Source organism: Canis aureus, chromosome 1 (assembly GCF_053574225.1).
Source record: "Canis aureus isolate CA01 chromosome 1, VMU_Caureus_v.1.0, whole genome shotgun sequence".
Classification (NCBI taxonomy): Eukaryota; Metazoa; Chordata; class Mammalia; order Carnivora; family Canidae; genus Canis; species Canis aureus.
In genome coordinates, this window is record NC_135611.1 from 103,187,001 (window position 1) to 103,210,368 (window position 23,368).

Genomic DNA, 23,368 nt, shown 5'->3' on the forward strand with positions numbered 1-23,368 from the left:
TATTTACAAGCTTGAGCTTGGGTCCAAGTACACCCAACACAGCAGAGCAGCGATTTGGACCCCAAGACTAAGAGGTGTAGCAGCTTTATAGGGACCAGTGGCCAATGGGATATGCAGAAAGTTGCACAGTCATGGCCGATTGAATTAAATTTTACCCTAAAGTATCCATTTGAACTGGCCTATCACTGAGCCGATTTCTGATTAGGGTGTGCCCTGCGGTTTGACTAGGGTGGGGCAGCGCCCTAAGCAATAAGCAGGTCAGCACTAGGCCGTTGCAGCACAAAATGGAGTCAGTCCTGCTCTGCTTGTCCAGGGGTAGGGGATTTTTGTTAAATTTCCTCGGTCCCACACAGTATGGTCAACCTGTGAGTTCTGAGAGGGTGGAGACAGGTTTCATTCCTTAGAGCCCCTGCAGCATCCAGACTGACCATGTCAATATCTCAGGTTTCACTTGGTGGTTGAATATGGCTACTCCATGTCCCTCAGTTCCTGAGCTCTATGTTAAAATAATATGCAGCTGTGCAAGCATACTGGGAAAGAAGCAAAATGCTGAGTAGAAGACAAAAGAACGTGACAGAGGAAAAGACTCAAGGAAGAGAAGGAAATGCCTCACAATTGTTTCAAGCCGAGTAACAATAGGAGCTTGAGTCCATTTTAAGACAAACCCTCGGGATACCTAGGTGGCTCAGCGGTTGAGAGTCTGCCTTTAGCTAAGGGGGCGTGATTCCGGGATCCAGGATCGAGTCCTGTATTGGGCTCTCTGTGACTACTCCCTCTGCCTATATCTCTGCCTCTCTGTGTGTCTCTCATGAATAAATAAATAATAAAACCTAAAAAAAAAAAAAAAAAAAAAAAACCTCAAAGATGAAAAGGTAAAATAGGCAAACTAAGGAAACAGAGGGCTGTGGTGGCTCGCTCAGGAAAATATTTGCTTCCTCCCATTCCACCTCTGGAAGAGTACTGTCCCAACCCGTGGGCTGTGGAGAGTCAATTCCTGCCCCATGACTTTGGTATTGATCATGTGACTTGCTGTGACCAACGGATGGTGGCAGGTAAGAGGCAACCTAGGCTGTGCAACGTGCTAACAGGCTTGACTCGGATGCTTCTGCCTTTCCGTATGAGATGGTGCTCTAGGTAGCCTGTGGTGCCAGAATATAAGAGACATGGTAAGAACGAGCCTTGCCACCCTTTACAACGGCAGCTCCAGGCTGCGAACCTGACACATGCTGCCGAGGTGGTGACTGTCACACGGCAGTCGGTGGCTGATAACAAGGATCAAAAAACATCCCGTGCATCCCGTACCCTGGAAATAGCAAGGTCCCGGAAGAGACATGTGATAATAAGTACATACAGGTGGAAATGACAAAGATTAAAGCAACCAGATAGAAATTAAGAGATGTGAAGGACAAATGCATAACTGGCATCCTTGAAATAGAGAACAAACAGAACAGGAAAATGCACGTAAGCATACGATTCAGTAAAGTGTCTCTGAAATAAGTGTGAGCAGGTTAAAAAAATGAAAGTTGTCAGTACACACACTCAGTCGTCTGATCCTTACAGTGGGCTTGTAACATGGGCGGGGGGGAGGGGCATGAAAGCTGGGGAAACTGAGGCAACAGGAAGACAAAGCCTGGGTAAGCGCGTGCAGCACACAAGGTCGAGAACTGCGCGGGAGCGGACCGCGCAACTTCGGCTGGGGAGAAAACCTGCTATGGATTCCCCAGGAGCTGGACCCCAGCCGAAGCAGGATTATAATCTGACGAGACCGAGTAGCGAACAGATTTCCAGGAGCAAGCGGGTAGAGAAATCCTGGAGCAGAATTATCTCTGGACATTGGAACGGAGTCGTAGAGGAACACGGCGCCTGCGCATTAGGTTGTCTGGGTTTATTCGGGGAGAGAGCCTTGGCCCAAACCAGCGCAAGCGCATCTGGGGCCGTGGGCTGGTTGGGCGGGTGGGGAGCGGCCGGGCCCCCAAGCGCACGCGCACTGCCGGTCCTGGGCGCGCGGCCTCCGCGCACCAGGCGGGCGGCGGGTGGGCGGGGCTTCCTGCGTGCCCCTGCGCTAGGGGATTGTGGGATAGTGGCGGACGGAGCCGGGCGGCGGAGGCCCCAAGAAGACTGCAGAGTCCGAAAACCCAGCTGGTGCGAGGAAGGGGGCGGCCGAGGAAGTGGGCTTCGGCTTCCGACGGCCGCTGCTCAGCCCTGCGGCCTGCCGGGACTGCGGAAGGAGACGTCTTCCCTGACCGGCCTTTGCTTTCCCGCGCGGCGCTGGGCCGGGCCAGCCGGGGTGACTTCCCCGCCGAGGGCCTCCGCCGGCCTAGAGACCGCGCTGACCTCCCCGCGACCCCCGGCTGCCGGCGGGCCCCGGACCCCCGCGTCGGTCCGCTCGCAGCCACCCCGCGGCTCGGCGCGCCAGGACCCTCCCGCCCCGAGGCCCGAAGGCGCGTGCGCGAGTCCCCGCGGCCGCCCCCCGCCCCCTCAAACCGGGCTCCACAGCAGGGGCCCGAGCCGCTGGCGGCGGGGCGGGGGGGGCGCCCGGATGAGCCCCGAGTGCGAGGAGCCGCCGCCCCCCAGCGCAGGTGAGCGGCCCCCGCTGGGGGAGGATTCCCGCCCACGCCTGCTCCCCTTGCCTCCCGGACAACCTCCTCCCGCCCCTAGTTCCTAGACTCCCCGCCGCAGCCCCTCCCCAGTCTCCTCTCGTCCAACTTCCCCTCCGCGGACCGAGCCCCTCCATCCCCGTCCTGGGACGGGTCCGCCGTTTCCTCCTGCCACCCCCCCCGCCCCGGAGCTCCCATCCCCGGCGTGGCGTGTGCGGGGGTCTTGGGGAGCGGCCCCGTCGCCGTGGGGGTAGGCGGCGGGGGAGGGAGGGCACAAAGTCCCCGCCCGACGGTCACAATTAGCGGTGTTGTGATGGAGATGGCTTAGGGCGTGCGGGCGGCAGAGGGGGCGCCGGGGGGACTGGCTCGGCGGAGGCGCTTTCTGTCCGCGAGGGATAGTGCCGGCTTGACAGATGGAGAGTGGGAGGAAGGGCCTTCCGGGTGGGAGGAACAGCACGTGCAAGTCTGTGAAGGTGGGGCTCTGGGGCTGGTCTGCGGGCGGGCGGACGTTGGGGGCGGCGGAGGACCCCTTCTCGGTGGACTTCCTGCTCAGGGTCTCCCTGGCTCCTTCACACCTCTTTGCGGCCGGAGGCCACAGACAGCACATGAACCCCAGCCCTAGAGGCAGGATGTTTCTGGAAAGGGAGATGAATCAGGTGTGGTGCGGAGTTCTGAGTTGTAAAGAAACTTGAGCGAGTTGTAAGGCGGTGTTGAGGGTAGTGCTCTTCCTCTCCAGTGGCTCAGGGGACTCACTAGGCTGTAGAAGGCACAGGAAGGGCTCCAGGACCATTACTAGGTTTGGGGTTACCTATTGCAGCGGTCCTCAGGGGGGCTGTGTCCCCTAGGGGACATTTGGCAATGGCAGAAAACAGCAGTTGTTACATGACAGGGTACTCCAGGTACCCGGTGGGTAGGGGCCAGGGATGCTGCTGCCATGGCACAGTGCACAGCTCAGGGTGGCCCCCCGCCTCCAGTATTTTCCAGCCCCAAATGTCAGTAGTGCTGCGGTGGAGAAGCCCTGCTCTCTTGCTTGGGTGTCGTAGATGGTTTGGTCTCATCTGCTCTGTTGCCACCCATGAGTGGCTGTGTGGCGTATTTTGATTTACTTTCGTGTTTTCTGTCGTTTTTGTTGGGTCATCTACTGTTTCTCTGTGTCAAAGGAGAACCTGCTGGCTTCCCCCTCACCCCCACCTCTCCACCACCAACACTTTTTCTCAGGATCTGTGGGAAATGACTTTAGCAATTCCTTTTTCCTCTCTGGACTTGAGTTTTTAATTAATTCAACACGTATTTATTTCTAGCTGTCAGCCTGGTCTTATGCAGAGGGAGGCAGGTGACAGTACAAGTGAATCCTGTCACAGAGCGCTCAGATGCTGTCACAGGGTGACCACGGAAGCTGTGGAAGCGTGGAGCAGGCCCCTAACACAGTCAGGGGAGGCTTCCTGGAGGAAGTGGTGTCTGTGCTGAAGCCTGAAGGACCCAGGAGGAGCTAGTCAGGCTCAAAGAGCTGGAGGGGAGGCAAAGGGAGCAGCCAGCCAGGGCAGAGGCGAGGGTGCCTATGAGCAGTCAGGTGTGGAGGGAGTGTTGAGCGCCATGCGGGTTGCAGCAAGAGATGAGGTGAGAGACCTGGGAGTTCTGGTGAGAGAGGCCTTCCTGGCATTCCTGGCTCACCAGCGCTCTGGGGCAGGCTCAGCACATGGGGGGTGGGGACACGCCCTCCTTTCCAGGCCAAAGCATGGTTTTCTCTTTGAACACTGTTTTATAGGTCTTCCTGAGGGAGGTGTGGTCCTACAGTCACCATGAGGTGTCTCCCAAGTGAGAAGACTGAGGCTCAGTGCTGGTGGGACCCCAAGCTGATCCAAGGCCACAGGGATTAAATTTGGAGAGGCAGGATTGGAACCCAGGCTCTTCTGATTTTGGATTAGCCTAGAACAGCAAGTCTGCTCCTCTATGTTCCAGAGTCTGTTAGTTCCTTCCTTTCCTCCTTGGAACCCATAACTGATCCAGGAGATGGTCCTAAGTGTGAGCTTTCCGGTCCCTCGGTCCTGGGCCTGGGGTCTGTAGTGTCTGTGTTTCCTAATTAGTCCCTCCCCAAGGGTGGACTAGAACAGCCACCTCCCCTGGGAGAGAGTGCTTTGGGATCTCCTCTAACTGGGGACCCTTCCCAGGCTTTTCCAAGCCATGGGAAAGTCCCAGCTCATCATCCACTGTGGGTCTGGCCTCAGTGGTCCCTTGTCCTTAACGGATATCTTGCTGCCTCCCTGGCTAGGTGTGTGCTGGGTTCTGCAGCCAGCACACACGTTGGGTCCCCAGAGGCCATGAGGTTGCCGTTACTGTTACCCCGTCCTTAGAATGGCAGTCCTCGGGATCCCTGGGTGGCGCAGTGGTTTGGCGCCTGCCTTTGGCCCAGGGCGCGATCCTGGAGACCCGGGATCGAGTCCCACGTCGGGCTCCCGGTGCATGGAGCCTGCTTCTCCCTCTGCCTGTGTCTCTGCCTTTCTCTCTCTCTGTAACTATCATAAATAAATAAAAATTAAAAAAAAAAAAAAAAAGAATGGCAGTCCTCTACCCCTTTCCAGATTTGGAGAGCTGATGGTTGGGATGAATTGAAGGAGGTGGTCTCCCCATCCTTGGGCCTGCTGAGCCCTGCAAGGGACTGGGGCTGGCGTTTTGGTAGTGTTTTTTTTTTTTTTTTTTTTTTAACACTTTATGTATTTTATTCATGAGAAACACACAGAAAGAGGCAGAGACATAGGCAGAGGGAGAAGCAGGCTCCCTGTGGGGAGCCCAGTGGGGGACTCAGTCCCAGGACCCTGGGATCATGACCTGAGCCAAAGGCAGATGCTCAATCACTGAACCACCCAGGTGCCCTTGGTAGTGGGTTCTGTCCCCTTGTAGGTTCACCTAGCCTGGGTCTCTCTTAGAGCAGCCTGTGGGCCTGTGATAGCTGAGGTGGCAGCTCAGGTGGCCACCCTGGAGGCCCTCCCAGAGGCCTCTGCACCCTTGACCTCCACTTCTGGGTGCTTTGGGGCCAGGGCAGGCGAGGAAGGGGTGGAAGATGAAGGCTCTGCCTAAAGGCTCCCTGGCAGGCAGAGCAGTGTCTGGATAGACCTAGATTATGAGGCGGCAGCGGCACCGTGGGGATAGCACTCTGGGTGCTGTAGCCAGGCCCTTTCGGAGCCCGGGCAAGGGCTGGCATACTCTTGAGAGGGCAGCTGGTGTCAGAGCCTAAGAGCGATCCAGTAGAGCAAGAAACCCGAGGTGATGGTGCCAGGCTGGCAGAGGGAAAGGTGGTTCTCGTGTTTAATGGCTTCCTTTCTTGCTTACGGTTTCCCCTTCTTCCGTTTGCAACCAGAGTCATGGTTTTCAAACTGACACTGAGAGCCACTGCTAGTCACTTCCGCTTTCTTGAAGGTTGCTAAAAGTTGCATGAGGTGGGGGTGGGGGTGTGTGTGGTGCCTGCCAGAGTGTTTGAATGACCTGGGTTGCCCAGCAGTCTTTCTTTGGGTTCTGTGTTTAGAGTTGTCACTCCTGGGTGAGTGGCCAGCTCCTTCCCTTCTGCTAGGGGTGTCAGGGCTTCCATGTGGCCAGGGGTACCCAGGAAGGGCCCTGCACCTGTGGAGCACCTGCCTTAGCTAGCTGTCCCAACAGCGTGGCCCCATTTCACAGACGAGGATGCCAAGTGCCTGGCCCAGGTTCACCCCGTTAGAGAGTGTGAATGGAGCCTCCCTCTCTTGTCTATCAGACTCCTGGGGCTTCCAGCAAGTTATACCTGCGAAGATGGGGTCGGCCATGAACTCTTAGCTGCCATATCTGCAGCTCTGTTTTGTGTATGGCTTGTGAAGGGATGTTTGTACGGTACCCGGCACCACTTGCTTGCATCTGATCCTTGCAACTTTCTCTGATTTTTGGAGGAGCGACCTGAGGGAGAGTGTGAGGGGCCACCTGGGTCTTAGGCCCCTGGGGCCTGTACCTGCACCACCCAGCACCCTCTTGTCTTATCATGGGTGGCCTCACCCATTCCCACCCCATAACAGTTCTCCGGAAAGGCTGCGTGGGGAAGGAAGCCCTGTCTGCCAGCCCAAGTGGACCATCTGAGGGGGGGTTGGGGTGGTTCCCATAGCCCGTGCCCTCTTAAGTAGGTGCTTCAGAAGTGGGCACGGCTCCACTTTGAGAATTTTCAACTGTAGTGAGGAGAGCAGGGCAGGCAGAGTTCTGGTTCTTCGTCTCGGCCACAGTGTCCCGTCTGTCAAATGGGAACCATGCCAAGCTTCACCTCCTTGTATTGGTGCCGAGATGGGGTGGGTGCCCATGCGGCTACACAGGTTTTCAGGAGACGGGGGCTAGGCCCTATCCCTACCCTGCCCCTTTGGGGACATTGATAGTTGGGAAGGGGAACCTGGGCAGGCTTTCTGTGCCTCAGCTCTTCTGGCAGCTGCTATCTTGTCAGCTCCGGGTGACTTGGACTTGGAGCAGGGTCTGAGCCGGCTCTGTCACCGCAGCCTTGGGCAACTCTGGTTTTGTTTTTGCTAATAGTTTTTGTTGAGATGTAATTCATACGTTGTGTGATTCATCTATTTAAAGTGCACAAGTCAGTGGTTTCTGGTGTATTCAGAACCGTGCAGCCATCATTGTAGTGGGGTTTTGTCACTGAGGTATAATTGACAAAATTGCGTACAATTTCAGAACTTTCAGGACTGGTGTTTTTTTTTTTTTTTGAAACATACTTTTTCCAGAAGAAAGTCCCATACTTGTTAGCAGGCACTCCCTGCCCCCATCCCCAGTCTCTCCCAGCTCCTTTTGTCCACCTCTTCCAGACATTTCACATAAATGGAGCCCTACAACACGTGGTCCTTGGTGACTGGCTTCATTCACTCTGTATGTAGCCTTTGAACTCTCTGGTCTCCTCATCAGGCATGAGAGTGTCTGGTGTGGGAAGAGATTGTGTGCTCACCCCATGGAGCTGTTTGCCGCTCGAGGTGGTTCTGGTCCTGGCTTTGCCAGCTCAGGAAGCATGCCCACGCTGCCCACCAGTGCCTTGGGGCTGGGGAGGCCCCTTGCTGGCCTTAGTTTCCTCACCTGTGATGCTGCCCCGTCGTGGCCTTGTCATCAAATGAGGGAGGACATCCATCAGGTATGGAAAGGTTCCTTTGGAAGATCAGGATCTGGGAAAGGGGAAGGAATTGCCAATGTGCCCAGGAAGGTTGCTGGGCAAGAACTGCATACCAGGGTCTGTGCTAAGTGCTGTCCCGGGCACTCCTGGCTGCCCAGTAAGGAGGGTTCTGCTGGGTGGACCATCATCTGGTCCAGGCGTGTGTACTGTGTGATGGAGGACTCATCTTGCAGGTCAGGGTGCATGTCCTGAGCTGGTGGATAGAGGTGGGGCCAGAGGACTGCTTCAGCCCCTCTGGGGGTAGGTGCTTGGTAGGAGACCCCAAGGATAAGGAGGAGCCAGTTCCTGGGATGTCCCAGGCAGGCGAGGCAGCAAGAGCAAAGTTGGCTAAGAAGAGCCCAGGTTTGGTGTGTTCTGCAAACAGAAAGGCCAGTGTGTCCAGTGTAGATGAGGAACGGCCAGGTCAGGATTTAGAGGTATTTGAGTGGAGGAAGCCCTGGGTGCCTGAGCACAGACCATATGTGGTCAGGTTCCATTTCCGCCAGCTCTGTCTGCGTGCCTATGGAGTGTTACGCGGAGAGACACAGGGCAGGTCTGGAGAGGTGATGGCCTGGTCGGAGAAAGGGTCATGCAAATTGAGAGAAGCCCCTCGATTTCTGGTTCAGCTCCCCCCTCCAGTGGCTGAGTGATGGGCAGGTGTGCTGGTGCAGCAGGGCTGTGAGGAGCCCAGGTCGAGCCTTCCTCTCTGAATTTAGAGGTGTCTGCTCACTGAGGAGGACCAGGAAGGACCTGGCCTTCAGCTACGTGGAGGTGTTGGCAGGTCAGAGCCTGGGGGAGGATGGCCAGAGCTAGGGCCCAGAGCCCTGCACAAACTGGGGCCTGCGCCTGTCCATTCTCTGTGTTTATGGTGGGACCTGACGCCCTGACACTTTACTTTCCAGGGGCCTGGGTGGGCAGTTGCTGTGGTGTGCCTCAGTTTCCTCACCCATAAAATAGAGCCCTCAGCACCTTCCTTGGGGGTGGCTGTGAGAGTAGGTTGAGATTAGACAATCCTGAGAGCACTGTCAGCACCACAGCCAGTGTGGTTTGTTGATGTCACCAGCATGGTGCCAGGAGGCCTAGATGTCCGGCCTGGTGGTGGGGTGGTAATGTCACGCAGGGAGCTCCTCAGGAGAGCCAAAGGCTGAGGGAGGCATGCCCCACAGTGGCAGTCACAGGTCGACTTATGAGGAGCCTGGCTGTAGCTTGCTTGGGGGTGGGGTTCTGAGTGGTTGGGCAGGTGTGGGGCAGGTGGGAGAGAGCCAGGTGTGCAGACTGGGCAGTAGGCAAGCATATGACAGGAGCTAGAGGTCCCAGGTAGAGGCTGGACTTGGCCAGAGCAGCGCTGGAAGGCTGGTGGGGCCTGTGGGGTCTCGAATGTGGAGGCCCAAGAATCCCTTTTGGGCTTCTGGCCAGGAGTGAACATCAGGCACTCAAGTTTGTGTTTCAGAAAAGTGGCCAATGTGGGGTGAAGGATGTAGGGCTAAGGGGCGAGTTGGTGTGTGCTGTAGGACAGGGCCTGGAGGCCGGTAAGGATGCCCTCGCCACCCCAGCTGGGGCCTGGCGTCCGCTGCTGTCTTCCATGATCGTCTGTCTTCCACTCCACCTGTAGTCATCTTGGGCCAAAATCCCAGGTATTGCAGATTTAAAGCCACTTATTCTGGTCACGGAGGGTGGGGAGCATGCTGGGGGGTGAGTGGTCTCCTGTGGAGGCCGGAAAGGAGGGCTGGGTGCTGGGGGCCGTCTCTTGAGGGGACACGGCCCCCAGCACCCAGGCTCAGAAGGCCAGTCCTGCTTGAGGCCACATGTGCCCCCACTCTGCCCTGGCTTGAAGCCCTGGCTGCTTTGAGAGTTGAGTCAGAGCTGCTTTCTGCTTTGGGCTGGTGCTCCATCTGTGGCTGATAGGTTTTCCGTGGTCAAGGTGGTAATGGGGCAGAGAAGGTGAGGGTGAGCACATAGGAGGGGGACCAGCCTCTGTGGGTCTGAGAGGGGCCTCTGCCTCAGGTGGTCTTCACAAAGCAGGTGATACATGGAGCTGTGGTTGGCGCCTGTGTGGTGGCCGGGGAGCCCCCACCTTCCCTTGCAGAGGGGTGGCGACAGCCCCTCAGAGGGGGATGTGGGTGCTCTACGCAGTGGACAGAGTGGGGAATACAGGGCTTGGGAGCTTGACGGCAAGTACAGGGCAGGCCTACCAGGTGATCAGACTGGGAGCCTGTAGGTGTCTTCAGAGGAGCAGCTGAGTGTGTGCGCATCGGGGGCTCAGACCCACTTGGCGCCTAGTGAGTGCTCCTGGCATGGTGCTCCTGATGGCAGCTAGCTACCTGTGCTGGGGTGGGTCAGGGTGGCACTACAGCCGGGCACACAGGGTCTCGGTGCTGGTGGGGATGAAGGGCGCCATCCTTCAGGTGGTGGGAGACAGCCTTGTCCTCCTCCCCACTGAGTCAGTGACTCTATCCTGTTCCTTTGGGCCCCAATCGGTGGCTCTTCTGAAAGACCCCCCCTCCCCCACTTTTCCTCTTCCTTGTCTGGCCACTGGGTGGTGGTGGGGGGGTTGGGTGTGTTTGTGTGTGTGTATGTAGCATCCAGGCAACAGCCACAGCCTGGGGACATCTCAGACTTCCCTCTGCCACTGCCCCACACCCTGCACGTGGCATGGTGATTTGCTGGGCTGGCTGGCAGCTGCGTACTGGCCATTTGAATTTGCTCAGTAAATAGAGTGAAGTGAGTCCAGTGCCAGAGGTTTCAGTATTCCACTGGACTATTCCACAGTTCCACCCCTGGGGGTCCCTGCCCAGATGTGGGACGGAGGACACAGGCCCTGGAGGGGACAGGATCCCCATGGCTCCGTGTGCAGCCTTAGGGGTCTCCTTGTGGGCCTGGTGTATGCCATGCCTCTTGCCCCCCACCCAAGACTTAACCGGGACCTGGGGGCCAAGAGGTGGTCAGGGTGATTGGCCTCTGGTATGAAGTGACCTCCTCGCAAGCTTTCGCGGTCATCTGGGTGATGGGTGACCAAGGTGGAGGAGGGAGTAGGGCAGTCCCAGCACAGCCTGCTGTGTGACAGACCCCTGCCCTCAGGGCGCCATGTTTTGGAAGTTTGACTTACACACGAGCTCACACCTCGACACGCTGCTGGAGCGGGAGGACCTGAGCCTGCTTGAGCTACTGGACGAGGAGGACGTGCTACAGGAGTGCAAGGTCGTCAACCGCAAGTTACTGGACTTCTTGTTGCAGCCACCGCACTTGCAGGCCATGGTGGCCTGGGTCACCCAGGAGCCGCCAGCCAGTGGCGAGGAGCGACTGCGCTACAAGTGAGCCCTTGCCCGCTCTGTCCCCCTACCGCTGCCCCAACTTGTTGGTACTGCCACCTCCGATGTGGGGTGTTGGGCCCCGTGCAGGTAGGGGACACGGAGGTGAGGGTTGAAGTTAGATTTTAGAGAAGGTCACCTGGCCAGTTTGATGGGCCTGGCCAGACTAGAAGGGATTGGAGTCTGGGAGGAGGTGAGGGTGGGGCCCAAGCTCAGGAGGTGGGCTGGAGCCTCAGGGGCAGTGGGAGCCACGAGTGGGTTCTATAAGGAGGGCATGGAGGGTGGTGGCGAGGAGGACCCAGCCAGCTTCCCTGGCATTTTCCCCCCTCTCCCCAGGTACCCCAGTGTGGCCTGTGAGATCCTGACCTCAGATGTGCCCCAGATCAATGATGCGCTGGGTGCTGATGAGTCCCTCCTGAACCGGCTCTATGGCTTCCTACAGAGCAGCGGCAGCCTCAACCCACTGTTGGCCAGCTTCTTCAGCAAGGTCATGGGCATCCTCATTAACCGCAAGACAGACCAGGTACCGTTGCCAACCTGGGGTGAGGGCGGGAGGCGGGTGGGTGCGCTGGTGGGCACAGGCCCTGGTCCTGCCATGTGACATGTGCTGTCCCTCCTGTCCCCAGCTTGTGTCCTTCCTGCGGAAGAAGGATGACTTCGTTGACCTGCTGCTACAGCACATTGGCACCTCAGCCATCATGGACCTCCTGCTGCGTCTCCTCACCTGCGTGGAGCGGCCACAGCTGAGGCAGGATGTGGTCAACGTGAGTGTGGGGGCTTGGGGAGGGGGGTGGGGACTGGGGGAGGGAGGGGGCAGTGAGCAGAGGCCCACCTTCTCACCCCCAGTGGCTCAACGAGGAGAAGATTGTGCAGCGGCTCATAGAACAGATCCACCCGTCGAAGGATGACAATGTGAGTGTCCTCTCCTCGCCTGCTGTCACACCTGTGGCCCGGTCTCTTCCCCTCACATCTGCTCCTCACGCCAGCCTCGCCCCGTCCTCCCTTCCTAAAAGGTGAACTGAGGAGATGCTGTGTGGGTGCTGGCCCTTGCAGCCGCTCACTGACAGGGCACCTGCTGTAAGTAGCAAAGGGGTGCTGCCCACAGGGAACGTGTCTCTTGAGCCAGGAGCTTGGCCCAGCGTCTCTTGACAGGTCAGAGGTCTGGCCAGCAGCTTCAGGCTCCACCCCCTCAATGCCAGTTTTTCTAGGGGACCCTTCCCCACTCCCCTGCTGACTGTGATCTGGCAGGTTTTCATGTCTCTTGTGCCTTGGTACATCTTGCTAGTCCTTCAGAGAATCCATTCAGAGGCCCCACATCCTCACTGCAGCGCAGGGGCCCTCGCCTTATCTTCCCGTGCTGCTGGCTTACAGAACAGAGGTCCACAGGTGTGGGTCCCAGGCAGACCCATTGCCTGTCCCAGGCAGGCCCCCAGGGGCAGAGGGATCAGGGGCCCTGGGAGGGGCTCTGAAGTGTGGCCCATGGCCTGGAGGGTTCTGGGGTCTGTGCAGGTGGGCCCTGGTAGCTGCGTATAGGGTTAGACTTGGGAGTTCTGCTCATGGTTCTTTTCTGTTTTTTTCCTGTAACATCTTCACCGAAGGTAGAGGGTTATGTACCATATGGGTCACATGTTTAAAATAAAGAACCTAGAGCAGCATTTAATGTGTTCACAAAATTGTCTGGTTATCACCTTGTGGATCTGGGAATAATTTTTCCTTACTCCACGAAGGAAAGCCTGTGCTCCTTAGCTGCCCCTTCCCCTCATGGGCCCACCACTCCCAGGGTGCATTTTGCCTTGGGGTTTGCCTCTGCTGGACTTGTTATTGTAAATGCAATCACATGGTGCCTGGTCTTGCTGTGTAGCCCCTGCGTCAGCACCGGGTGTTCCGTGTGTATCCATGCAGTGGAGTGCTGGTGCATGGACGAGTCACAGTAGCTTGTGTGCTCACCAGTTGGTAGACCTCGTGGTTGTTCCCTCCTTTGGCTACGGCAAATGGTGTGGAAACTTTCCTGGTTTCCCAGGTTCTCACCGTCTTCTTTCCTGATATTTGATGCCTTGTGTTCCTTGCCTTGGCACTTGTGTCTCCCTGTCTGTGTGATCCTCCACTCCTCTTCCTAAGGGTGGGGCGGTCAGCTCCAGGACATGAAGGGCACAGGTGCTGGGCTGGCATCCTCAGCTCTCTCTTTGCCTCCCCAGCAACATTCCAATGCATCCCAATCCCTGTGCGACATCATCCGCCTGAGCCGGGAGCAGATGATCCAGGTCCAAGACAGCCTAGAGCCCGACCAGCTGTTGACCACCCTGGAGAAGTGGGTTTGTGGTTCCAAGGCCTAGGGCGGGAAGATGTCCGGGGCCCTTCACCATGACCCCCACCCCGACCCCACCCTCATCCCCTGTCCCGACCCCTGCTCCAGGCAGGAGACGATTGAACAGCTCCTGAGCAACATGCTGGAGGGAGAGCAGAGCCAGTCTGTCATTGTGAGCGGGATCCAGGTGCTCCTGACCCTGCTGGAACCCCGAAGGCCAAGGTGAGGGGGCCCTGCCTCCCCAGGCAGCTATTGCCATCCCCCAGAGACCCTCTCCTTCTTTTTAGGGGTGAAGGTTGTGGGGACTTGTCATCTACAAGCAGCATCCCCTTCTTGGTGGCCACTTAGGGTCTTTTTTTAAAGAATCTGTTTTTTTTTTTTTTTTTTTTTTTTTTTTTTGTATTTTTAAAATATTTTATTTATTTATGAGAGAGAGAGGGGCAGAGACACAAGTAGAGGGAGAAGCAGGCTGTCCGCAGGAGCCCGATGTCCGATGTGGGACTCAATCCTGGACTCTGGGATCACACCCCAAGTCGGGCAGACGCTCAACCGCTGGGCCACCCAGGCATCCCACCACTTAGGGTCTTGGGAGAGGAGTTCTCAGTTCCTGTCTGAGGCCATGTAAACCACCTGTAGCTTTGAGCTGACTGGCCGAGTCCAGGGCCCTATAGGCCCATGATCCCTGGACATCCCCCCCCCTCCCCCCGTGCACGCTGTACTTCCACAGGAAGCAGCTTGTCTCTCCCTTCCACATGTGCCATACATATGCATATGCGTGCACACAGGCCCTGCATCCTGTCCCCCCTGCAGGTCCGAGTCTGTGACCGTGAACAACTTCTTTAGCAGTGTGGATGGGCAGCTGGAGCTTCTGGCCCAGGCGACCCTGGATAGCAGCATGTCCAGTGTGGGCGCCCTGCACGCCCTGCGCCCACGGCTCAGCCATTTCCACCAGCTTCTGCTTGAGCCCCCTGAGGTAGGCTGGGAGTCCAAGGATGTAGGGTGGCAGGGAGGGCAGCCCCACGGTTCTAGGTGGCACTGAGCCTCCCATGTGCCTGTAGCTGGAGCCACTGCGTACTACCTGGGGCAACCTGGCCCCGCCTCTGGGCAATACTCGGCTGCATGTGGTCAAGCTGCTGGCCAGCGCTCTGAGCGCCAACGACCCAGCCCTGACGCAGGAGCTCCTGGCACTGGATGTGCCCAACACCATGCTGGTGCGGAGAAGGGGGTGGGGTGGGGTGGGGTGGAGGGCCCGGGCAGGGTGGGGAAGGGCGGGATGGGGATGAGGGGGTGGAGGGGGCCCTGGGCAGGGGTGGATGAGGGGCCTTTCCATGCCAGCCTCCACTGCCCGCCCCCCAGGACCTCTTCTTCCACTACATGTTCAACAACTTCCTGCATGCCCAAGTGGAGTTCTGTGTGAGTGCCATGCTCAGTGCTGGGCCTCCTTCCGACAGCAGCCTTGAGATGCCTGTCCCAAATCCCGTTGTGAAACATGTAAGCTGGGGTTCCCGGGTACCCCACTCTGTTCCTGTGGGTCACCCACTGTATCCCTCTGCCTTCTCTAGGTGGCCTCACATGCTGGGGGCCAGGGGCTCAGCCTTGTCCTTAGGTCTGTCTGGGAGAAATGGAGGATGATGTGCAGGCGGGTGCAGACGGGAGCCCTCAGGGGGCAGCAGTGTCCTCTGGGGTGACAGATGCTACTCTAGGGGAGGTACTTCCTGGGTTATAGCCTAGGGCCTTGGACATGGCCCCCACCCCCCCTCCCACTCCTCTGTAAATCCCCCTGGGTGCTGGGAGGGGCACGTCCTGGCCCTGCCCCCATGTCCCCGGTGCCCCCACTGTCTCCACTGCCCTCACAGCTCCTGCAGCAGTGCCGCCTGGTGGAGCGCATCCTGACATCCTGGGAAGAGAACGACCTTGTGCAGTGAGCGGCCCCTGGACTTCTTGCCCTTGGGGAGGGCGGGGCGGGGGCGCATGGGCCCATGTCCAGCTGCGGCCTCCGATCTTGCCCAGGTCTACCGGGGGCCCCCGCAAAGGCTACATGGGCCACCTGACGAGACTGGCCAACGCCCTGGTGCAGAACACGGAGAAGGGGCCCAATGCTGAGCAGCTGGGGCAGCTGCTGAAGGGTGAGGGTCCGGGAGGGTGTCGCCCCAGGGCTGGGGGCAGGGCTGCTGGCTGTAGTGGGGGGGGCCTCACGTCCTGTCTCTTTTGTGCTGAACAGAACTGCCGGGTGAGCAGCAGGAGCGGTGGGAGGCCTTTGTGGCCGGACCCCTGGCCGAGACGAACAAGAAGAACATGGTGGACCTGGTAAGGCACCGCAGCTCTCTGCCGCGGTTCTGTTCTCCACCTGCACCTCCCTGAGGCTGCACCCTGCCATCCTGGCCCTCACCCCTTGCCTGCCCCCATGCCCCAGGTGAGCACGCACCACCTGCACTCCTCCAGCGATGATGAGGACGACCGGCTCAAGGAGTTCAACTTCCCCGAGGAGGCAGTACTGCAGCAGGTGGGCTGGGGGCCAGGGGCCTGCCCCTTTCTGCCTGGCCCCACCCATCCCTGACCACTGCTCCTCCACAGGCCTTCATGGACTTCCAGATGCAGCGCATGACCTCAGCCTTCATCGACCACTTTGGCTTCAATGATGAGGAGTTTGGGGAGCAGGAAGAAAGCGTGAAGTGAGTGTGCTCTTCTGTAGGCGAGCAGGGGTGAGAACACAGCAGGTGGGAGCACGAGCACTCCCTGGCCCTGTGGCACTTTCTGCCAGGCTTCCTGCGTCCTCCTTGGTCCCACCAGTCCTGGCACTTGGGCTCAGCATGGGGAGCGACCAGCTGGGGCTCCTCTGTCCCCTCCTTGGGGAGTCAGCTGCGTGTGTAGCTGGTGGGATGACCCCTTGATGCCAGAGCAGCCCCCAGCCCTCCACCAGGCCCTGTGCTTACAGGAGAACTTGAGCTTTCGGTGACTTCTACAGCTGCTTTGTTGAGCAATAGCAATTTAACTTGGTGTTGCAGTCATCAACTTTCTTCTTTAGTTACCAAGTTTTCTACCACAGGCATCTGTTCTTTTTGTAGTCAGAAAAAAAAAAATAGAGTTTTCTACCGTTTTGCAAATTGATGAGCAAGTTTATGGCAGCAAAGCTGGAGGGGAGCTCGGGTCGGGGTGGGAGCGAGGTTGGCCAGGAGGTGGTCTGGGAGGGAGCCCATCCTCTGTAAGGTCCCTGGAGGAAGTGCCATTGGAGTAGAAGGGGTGACTTTGAGGAAGGAGTTGGTAATGCCTTGAGGGAAAGTAGAGGGACCACTGGAGGGCGGGCAGGGGGTAGCCAAGGGGTGGAGTCCAGGGACAGGCAGGAGGGGCCTCAGCTGCCCCTTGGGGTCCCCATCTGCTTCATCCCCTGTGCGTTGGGTACATCTCGGGGGGTCTTCCTATTGTGTGTCTACCATCATCCTTGGCTCTGGGCTCGGAGTCTCTGGGGCAACTGAGACACATGCTGGTCGGTGTGGGAGCAGGATCGCCCCTGTGTGGCTCAGGGTGAAGGCACCATGATGGGCTGTGCTCAGCTGCTGGCCTTTCTCATGCCAGACAGAGGTTGCCTTGGGAACAGAGACCTGTGTGTGCTGCTGCTCTGCCCAGCCCAGTGCCCATTGCATGGAAGGCCGGGCAGTGCTGGCCATGTGTCGGGGGCCTGGGGCCCTGGAGAAGCCCCTCCCACAGGAGGACAGACTGATTGTTCCATGGATTGTGTTGTCTTCTCCATCAGATAATTTGCAGTGTGGTTAAAAACTTGAAACTTTGGAAAGCCATGAAGCATTCTAAAATGAAAAATACATGAATATTTTTATAATTTTTATGCTGAATATGCTGCCCTACAGGGCTCATGTGGCCCCTGGACTGCCCCAGCCTGACCTGAGTGCTGGGCTCTGCAAGTTTTAGGAAGAGAGCAGGCGGTGTGAGTGCGTCTGTGCGGTGTCCGACGCTGAGGCGGCATTTGGGTGGTTGGTCCCATTTGTCCATGGAGCTTGCTGGCCATGTATTTCCTGAACTAGACAGATGAACACAGGGCAGTGGGACCCCACCCCCCCAACCCCACAGACGGATGACGGCTCTAGGGAACATGAGTCAGAGACTGTGGGAAGATTGTGTGTTCTGGTGGAGTGGAAGCCAGGTTCTCATTGGCACTTTGTGTCCATAGTTAAAACCCATGGATTGAATTTCTGAGCATGGGTTTTGTGCTTCCATGAGGCTTTCCAAAAGAGGATGGAACAGAGGGTGCCGGGTATGCTCGGCCTCGATGGAAGACGGGGCCACCCTGCCGGTCACTTTGGGGCCTCAAGTTCAGAATCCCAGCTGCAGACAGGCGAGCTGTGTGTGTTGTGGCCTGCACTTGGTGGAGGGGTGTTCACCCACCAGCAAGCAGTGTCTGGGCACTTGGGGAGCCCGGGCTCCCCCTGGAGACGGTCAGGGTGACAACTACAGCTTGCTCGGTCATGGCCATGAAGTGGCCTCCTTCACCGTGGTGTCGTGGACTTGTGCTTCAGTTGCCTGTGGCTCCTGAACAGAGTCGGGACAGAGTTGGGAACAGACTGATGAGCCGCACATGGTTTTGGCTCGCTTCCTGACTACCGCCATGATGGGTGAAGTCCCCACAAACACTGAACCCTCGCTCCCAGAGGAAGGGGGCTCCTCTATGTGAGGAACTCACCCTGATGGCAGCCTGAAGTCCTCACAGTGACTTGTGTGCAGGGAGATCCTATCTCTGTCTTAGGATGGAGAGGAGGAGGTTGAGATGAGAAGTGCTCTGTGGCCTGCCTAGGGCTGCCCTGCCACCACTTAGAGCTGAGGCTCTGTCCCCTGGGGGTGTCTTTGTGGAAAGGCTGAGATGGGAGGGCAGAGCATGTCTGTGTTGGACATCAGCTGCCAAGGTGCCTGTTGGGCCACTCCACAGATGACTGCAACAGGTCATGGGCATTGATTTGAAGCTACAGTTGAATTTTGGCTAGTGGGTGGATGTGCAGATGTGGGACCTTGAGCAGTGAGAGTGTGTTGAGTGGATGCGGGAGAAACCTGGCTGACCCCTTTCCTGAGGGCTGTGGTCTCACCCACCACTCCTCACTGCCCCTGTGCTTCTCTCCTAGTGCGCCTTTTGACAAGACAGCTAACATTACATTCTCCCTCAATGCTGACGACGAGAACGTGAGTGGTGCTCTATCCCTGGCTGTGGGGGGCTGCAGATAGTGCCACCCACGCCACCCACCCCACCCTCCCACCCTGCACCCTGCAGCCCAATGCCAACCTGCTGGAGATATGCTACAAGGACCGCATCCAGCAATTTGACGACGAGGATGAGGATGAGGAGGAGGGCCAGGGCTCTGGGGAGTCTGATGAAGAGGATGGCGCCTGGCAGGGCAGCCAGCTGGCCAGAGGAGCCCGCCGCGGCCAGCCCCCGGGTGTGCGGTGAGTTCCCCAGCAGTGGGGCTGTGCAGTCCATGAGACCTATTTTTCACCAGCTGGAGTAGAGGAGGAAAGAAAGAAGGGAATGTGTGTGTTAGGTGGGGTGCCTCTCCAGCTCAGGGTAGCTCAGATGCCAAGGCAGGAGTGTACCAGCCTGTGTGGGGCTGGGAAGTCGATGAGTCCTAGACCTGCGGCCTGGCCCAGGCATGTCTCCGGTGCTCCCCTCTGCTCCTCTAGGTCAGCTCGTACTTAGAGCTTCCCACCAGCTCTGTCTCTTCTTCCTGGTAATGGGAGAGATGGGCTGAGTGTGGGTAAGCTGTGGCCAGCTCCTAGATGCCTGTGGTGCTGGCTGGCCCCACGGTCCCTGACTCGGTGGGCTTGTGCCTTGTGAACAGCATCTCAGAGCCTCTGCCCCTGTGGTTTCTGGCTTGAGGGTCTCAGTGTGCTCAGATAGTGTGCCCAAGACAGTGTGCCCAGACAGCCCCCGTGTGTCCCTAGGCTGGCACTGGCCTGACTTCCTGCACTTGTGAGGTCCACCGCCCCAGTAGCTGTGTTTGTGCCTTGCTCCATCTGCTGGGTGGCCAAGCCGATAACCCCAAGGTCATGGTTCACTCCATGTGCTCTTCTAGGAGTGTGATGGTGCTAGCTCTTGCGTTTCCCCATTCGATCCTGTTTTGAGCTCTGTTTGTGTATTGTGAGGTGGGGGTCCGGCGCCGCCTCCTGCACCTCTCGTGGGAGACACTGGGTGCACTTAGCTATCCCTGTGTGAGTTGGTTTCTGGCAACTCCGGGGCTGCTAGTCTTCATGGCAGGACCTCCCTATCTCCACGACCATTGTAGGAAGGGTTGAAAGTAGGAAGTGAGTCCTCCAGCATTGCTTTTGAAGGACTGGTGGGACTTGTAAGGTCAGCCTGTTCATTTCAACAAGGACGCTGGCTGGGTGAGAGGGCTTGCCCTGAACCTGTGGGTTACCTCACGACCTAGGAACCGTATCCCGTCATCCGGTCTGTGAGCTTGGAATGTCTTTCCGTTTACTTAGGTCTTTTTTAGAGTGTAAGTTTTGTGCTTCCTTTGTTTTTTTTTTTTGTTTGTTTGTTTTTTTTTGAGTATTTTATGTAATTGGGATTTTGAGATTGTCCCGAGCGTGGAAATGCAGTGGACGTGTGGATGAGATGTGTCCTGCAGCTTGCGGCACTCATACACACTGTGACAATTTTTTTTTTAAATTTATTTATGATAGTCACACACACACACACAGAGAGAGAGAGAGAGAGAAGCAGAGACACAGGCAGAGGGAGAAGCAGGCTCCATGCACCGGGAGCCCGACATGGGATTCGATCCCAGGTCTCCAGGATCGCGCCCTGGGCCAAAGGCAGGCGCCAAACCGCTGCGCCACCCAGGGTTCCCCCACACTGTGACAGTTTTAATGGGTTCCTTGGGGTCTTTTCTATATGGCCTGGCTATCTGCATATTGGGTTTTACTCTCTTTTCTGGTCTGGATGTTTTTCTTTTCATGTTCTCGCTTCTCTGGGCTGCAGTACGGTCCTGAACAGAGTGGGGAATAGGCATCTGTTTGCTCCTGACCCCGGGGGGACAGCTGGTCCTCCAGCACTGAGTGCGGTGTTGGTTGTGGCTTTGGGAGATGCCCCTTCTCTCCTGTTTGGCGGGTATCTTCATTTGTCTTCAACTGTGTTCACCTGTTTGCACACGGGTTCCTTTTCTGTCAGCAACTGTAAAAACAGTTCCCACCAGCTCTAGCGGGCATCTGGCGTCCTGGGAACCTCGTGATTTGTTTAGCTGTTTCGCAGTTAGTGGCCATGTAGGCCAGTCGGACTTTCCCCAGGGGCTCGGGTCGAGCATTGGTCAACACCTAGACCATAATTTTGGAGTGGCTAGATATTGTTCTCAGTCTGCCCAAGCTCCCATGTGGAGGGAGGGTGTCAGGTCGGCCCTCAGCGCCTCCGTAGGGCACTCAGGGCGCCCACCTGCCTGCCATACCTTGGGCCCTGGTAGGCCATGACCTGTCTGTCCTGTGGCTTCCCAGCCATCCACCCTCCTCCATCCCTTCTGGCAGCACAGCCGCTGACAGGTGGTTTCTGGGCAGGAGTGGGGGCAGCACAGACAGCGAGGAAGAGGAGGATGACGACGAGGAGGACGAGGACGACGGTGACGGCCGTGTGGCTGGTGGGGGCGCCGGGCCCCCCTCTTATCCTAGCCCCGGCCCCCAGCCTCCGGGTGGGTGAAGGCACAGGGTGGGATGCAATGGGGTGCCCATGGGGTGTCTGCCTCCGGTGCTCACCCCGCCCCTCCATTCCCTCCCCCCAGGCCCCAGCTGGACAGCCACCTTTGACTCAGTGCCTACAGATACCCTGACCGGCCCCCGAGACTCTGGGGAGAAGGAGCCGAGCTCTGGGCTCTTTGCCCCACAGGGGTCCCTCAGCATACCCCGGGACCTCCCTGCCTTGAGCCTGGCCGGCCCTGTGGCCTGCACCACCCTGCAGCTCAGGTGAGGCTTCAGGCAGACGGGTACCCAGGTCCCAGTTCACTGAGGCTGGAGTGCTGACCCCTGCTGGCCCTCGGGCTGCTTTTCTTGCCCCCAGGTCTCAGGACCCCGTGTCCCCCTCAGCACCTCAGGAAGCCACAGATGGCAGCAAAGTAGCAGAGCCTTCGGGTGAGCGCTGCCGCCTAGCCCCACCTGCGCTCCCCATTGTCCCCCAGGCTGGTGCACACTTGGCACACTGGGGCGAAGTGCAAGAGTAGCATCACGCTTACTGAGCCTTGTGTTCCCTGGCCTTTCTCTTCACAGCCCCCTGCCAGTCCTTGGTCAGCATTGGGGACCTCCAGGCCACACTCAGAGGGACATGCTCCACCCCCAGCTCCTTGGACAGGTGACTGACTGGGGAGCAGCTGCTTTAGGGGGAGGCAGGTGGAGCCTGGCCCCTGGGTTGTCTCTGCACCACTCAGGGCCTCCGGGCAGCTGAGGGTCCTGTGCTGTGCCCATACCCACATGTGGGTGCCCAGATCTCCCCAGTCAGCCCCCGGGGGAAAGATGGCTTCCAGAAGGGGATAGACAGTGTGTGGAGCCTGCGTCTCATCCAACCCTGAGCTCCTCCTGCCTGGGGTGGTTCCCAGGGGTCTCTGATAGGAGGGTCTAGCGGAATGTCAGTGATGGTAACCTTACTGATACCCAGCCCACCCCACTCTCAACAGTGCAACCAGAGACCCTGCTACCTCTGTTCCAGCCTCCGGGGCCTGCCAGCACCCCCAGACCACAGAGGGGGAGAAGAGCCCAGAGCCCTCAGGGCTCCCTCATAGCCAGAGGTGAGTGCCGTGCAGCCTCCAGGGTAGCTGGTGTCCTGTGGGGGGAGGCACTGACCTTTCTGTGTCTCTATCTCCTGACAGTGCCCAGGCCCTTGAGCCACCTCCAATGCCCAATGGCTCTGCCCCCGGAGGGCCAGCGTCCCTGGGTTCCCAGTGAGTGGCAAGGGCCATGGGTGGTAGGTGGGCTGGGGCTGCACAGGTGGGTGCTTGGGGGATAGCGGGCTTCTCATATGGGTATCTCTTGGTTCCCAGGTAACTGCCCGGTCCCGGTGGTGGCGGCTAAATCCTCTGTACTCCACGTGGACCCTGCCCGAGTGGGGGCAGGGTGGGGCCCATAGTGGCCCTGTTGCCCCATCACCCTGTCCCCACCCTCTCTGCCCCCACATTCTCTCCTTTAGACTCCCAGGAGCCCGGTGCCAGGGAGACAGGCCCCTACCCACCTCCATTTGCACTGAGAAAAGAAATTATGGAGTTTTGTCTCCTAGAATAAAGAAACAGAGTTGAGTAGAGAAAAAGAAGAGAGAGAGAGAGAGAGACCTATATTATATATTATATACAGAGAGAGAGTGGGTGGATGGAGAGCCAGGAGCAGGCCCGGCCAGGCAGGGCAGCTGGTGGGACCTGCTTCCCATCCCGGTGGGGTGGGGGATGGGGGTGCTGTGTAGGGTCCTGGGGCCGTTGCCCACTCTCCCCTCCCACCATGCCCCCAGCCTCCAGTGCAGATGTCCACACCCACACTTGGTCAGGTCCACCTCGGGGGAGGGCCCGAGTGGGGGCCGTGCCTTTGCCCAAACCCTTGCCCTGGACCCTGCACTTTGACCCTGGCTGGGAGATAAAGGACCCACCTGGCTCTGCTGGCTCTGTGGGAGCTGGCAGTCCCCATCCAGGGGGTTTCTCCGGTGACATTCCCATGGGGCCCTGATGCACTCACTGAGAGCCCCCTCTTGCACCTCCCATGGACCCCGGGGGTGGGGAGTTGGCGGGGGTCTGGCTGGGGTCCCCTTCCTATGCCCAAGGGTCTGGGGTCCAGCCCAGCTGCCAAGTGACCTTGTCCCAGCTCCCTCTCCCCAGGCTGGCGTGAGTGTGCGTGTGTTCGTGCTGAGCTTCTATTTCATATTGCAAATATAAATAAAGACAGTTTAAATTCCTGCTCAGACCATGAGTTCTGGAATCTGGAGTTGGGTGTCCTGAGCTGCCCTTGCACCCTGGCCTCGGGCTTTGAGTTCTGGGATCTGGGGTGGGGG

The 23,368-nt window shown here is 58.2% G+C and overlaps 1 protein-coding gene across 9 annotated transcripts; it reads left to right on the plus strand.

Annotated features, from left to right (window-relative positions):
- Window positions 1-2,067: 2,067 nt before the first annotated feature.
- On the plus strand, window positions 2,068-23,278 carry PPP6R1 (protein phosphatase 6 regulatory subunit 1). Of its 9 annotated transcripts, none has more exons than XM_077914695.1 (24): window positions 2,068-2,579; window positions 10,828-11,060; window positions 11,394-11,580; window positions 11,684-11,821; window positions 11,904-11,969; window positions 13,253-13,365; window positions 13,471-13,584; window positions 14,173-14,335; window positions 14,421-14,573; window positions 14,719-14,853; window positions 15,219-15,283; window positions 15,373-15,488; window positions 15,584-15,669; window positions 15,776-15,865; window positions 15,937-16,034; window positions 18,489-18,546; window positions 18,635-18,807; window positions 20,848-21,038; window positions 21,129-21,309; window positions 21,404-21,474; window positions 21,610-21,691; window positions 22,014-22,124; window positions 22,206-22,277; window positions 22,377-23,278. In XM_077914695.1, exons 2-24 carry the CDS (start codon window positions 10,834-10,836, stop codon window positions 22,378-22,380), a joined length of 2,694 nt encoding a protein of 897 aa, XP_077770821.1. In that variant the 5' UTR covers window positions 2,068-2,579; window positions 10,828-10,833; the 3' UTR covers window positions 22,381-23,278. The 9 variants fall into 9 exon arrangements, with proteins under 9 accessions (XP_077770821.1, XP_077770801.1, XP_077770812.1 ...); XM_077914675.1 differs by lacking the exon at window positions 2,068-2,579 and adding an exon at window positions 2,926-3,070; XM_077914686.1 differs by lacking the exon at window positions 2,068-2,579 and adding an exon at window positions 3,125-3,253.
- The last annotated feature ends 90 nt before the right edge of the window (window positions 23,279-23,368 follow it).

Coding starts and splice junctions, on each gene's coding strand:
- PPP6R1 (XM_077914675.1), top strand. CDS start 3,011: ATGGAGAGTGGGAGGAAGGGCCTTCCGGGTGGGAGGAACAGCACGTGC. Junction 14,336..14,420: donor TTCTGCTTGAGCCCCCTGAG/GTAGGCTGGGAG, acceptor ATGTGCCTGTAG/CTGGAGCCACTGCGTACTAC. Junction 15,866..15,936: donor AGGAGGCAGTACTGCAGCAG/GTGGGCTGGGGG, acceptor GCTCCTCCACAG/GCCTTCATGGACTTCCAGAT.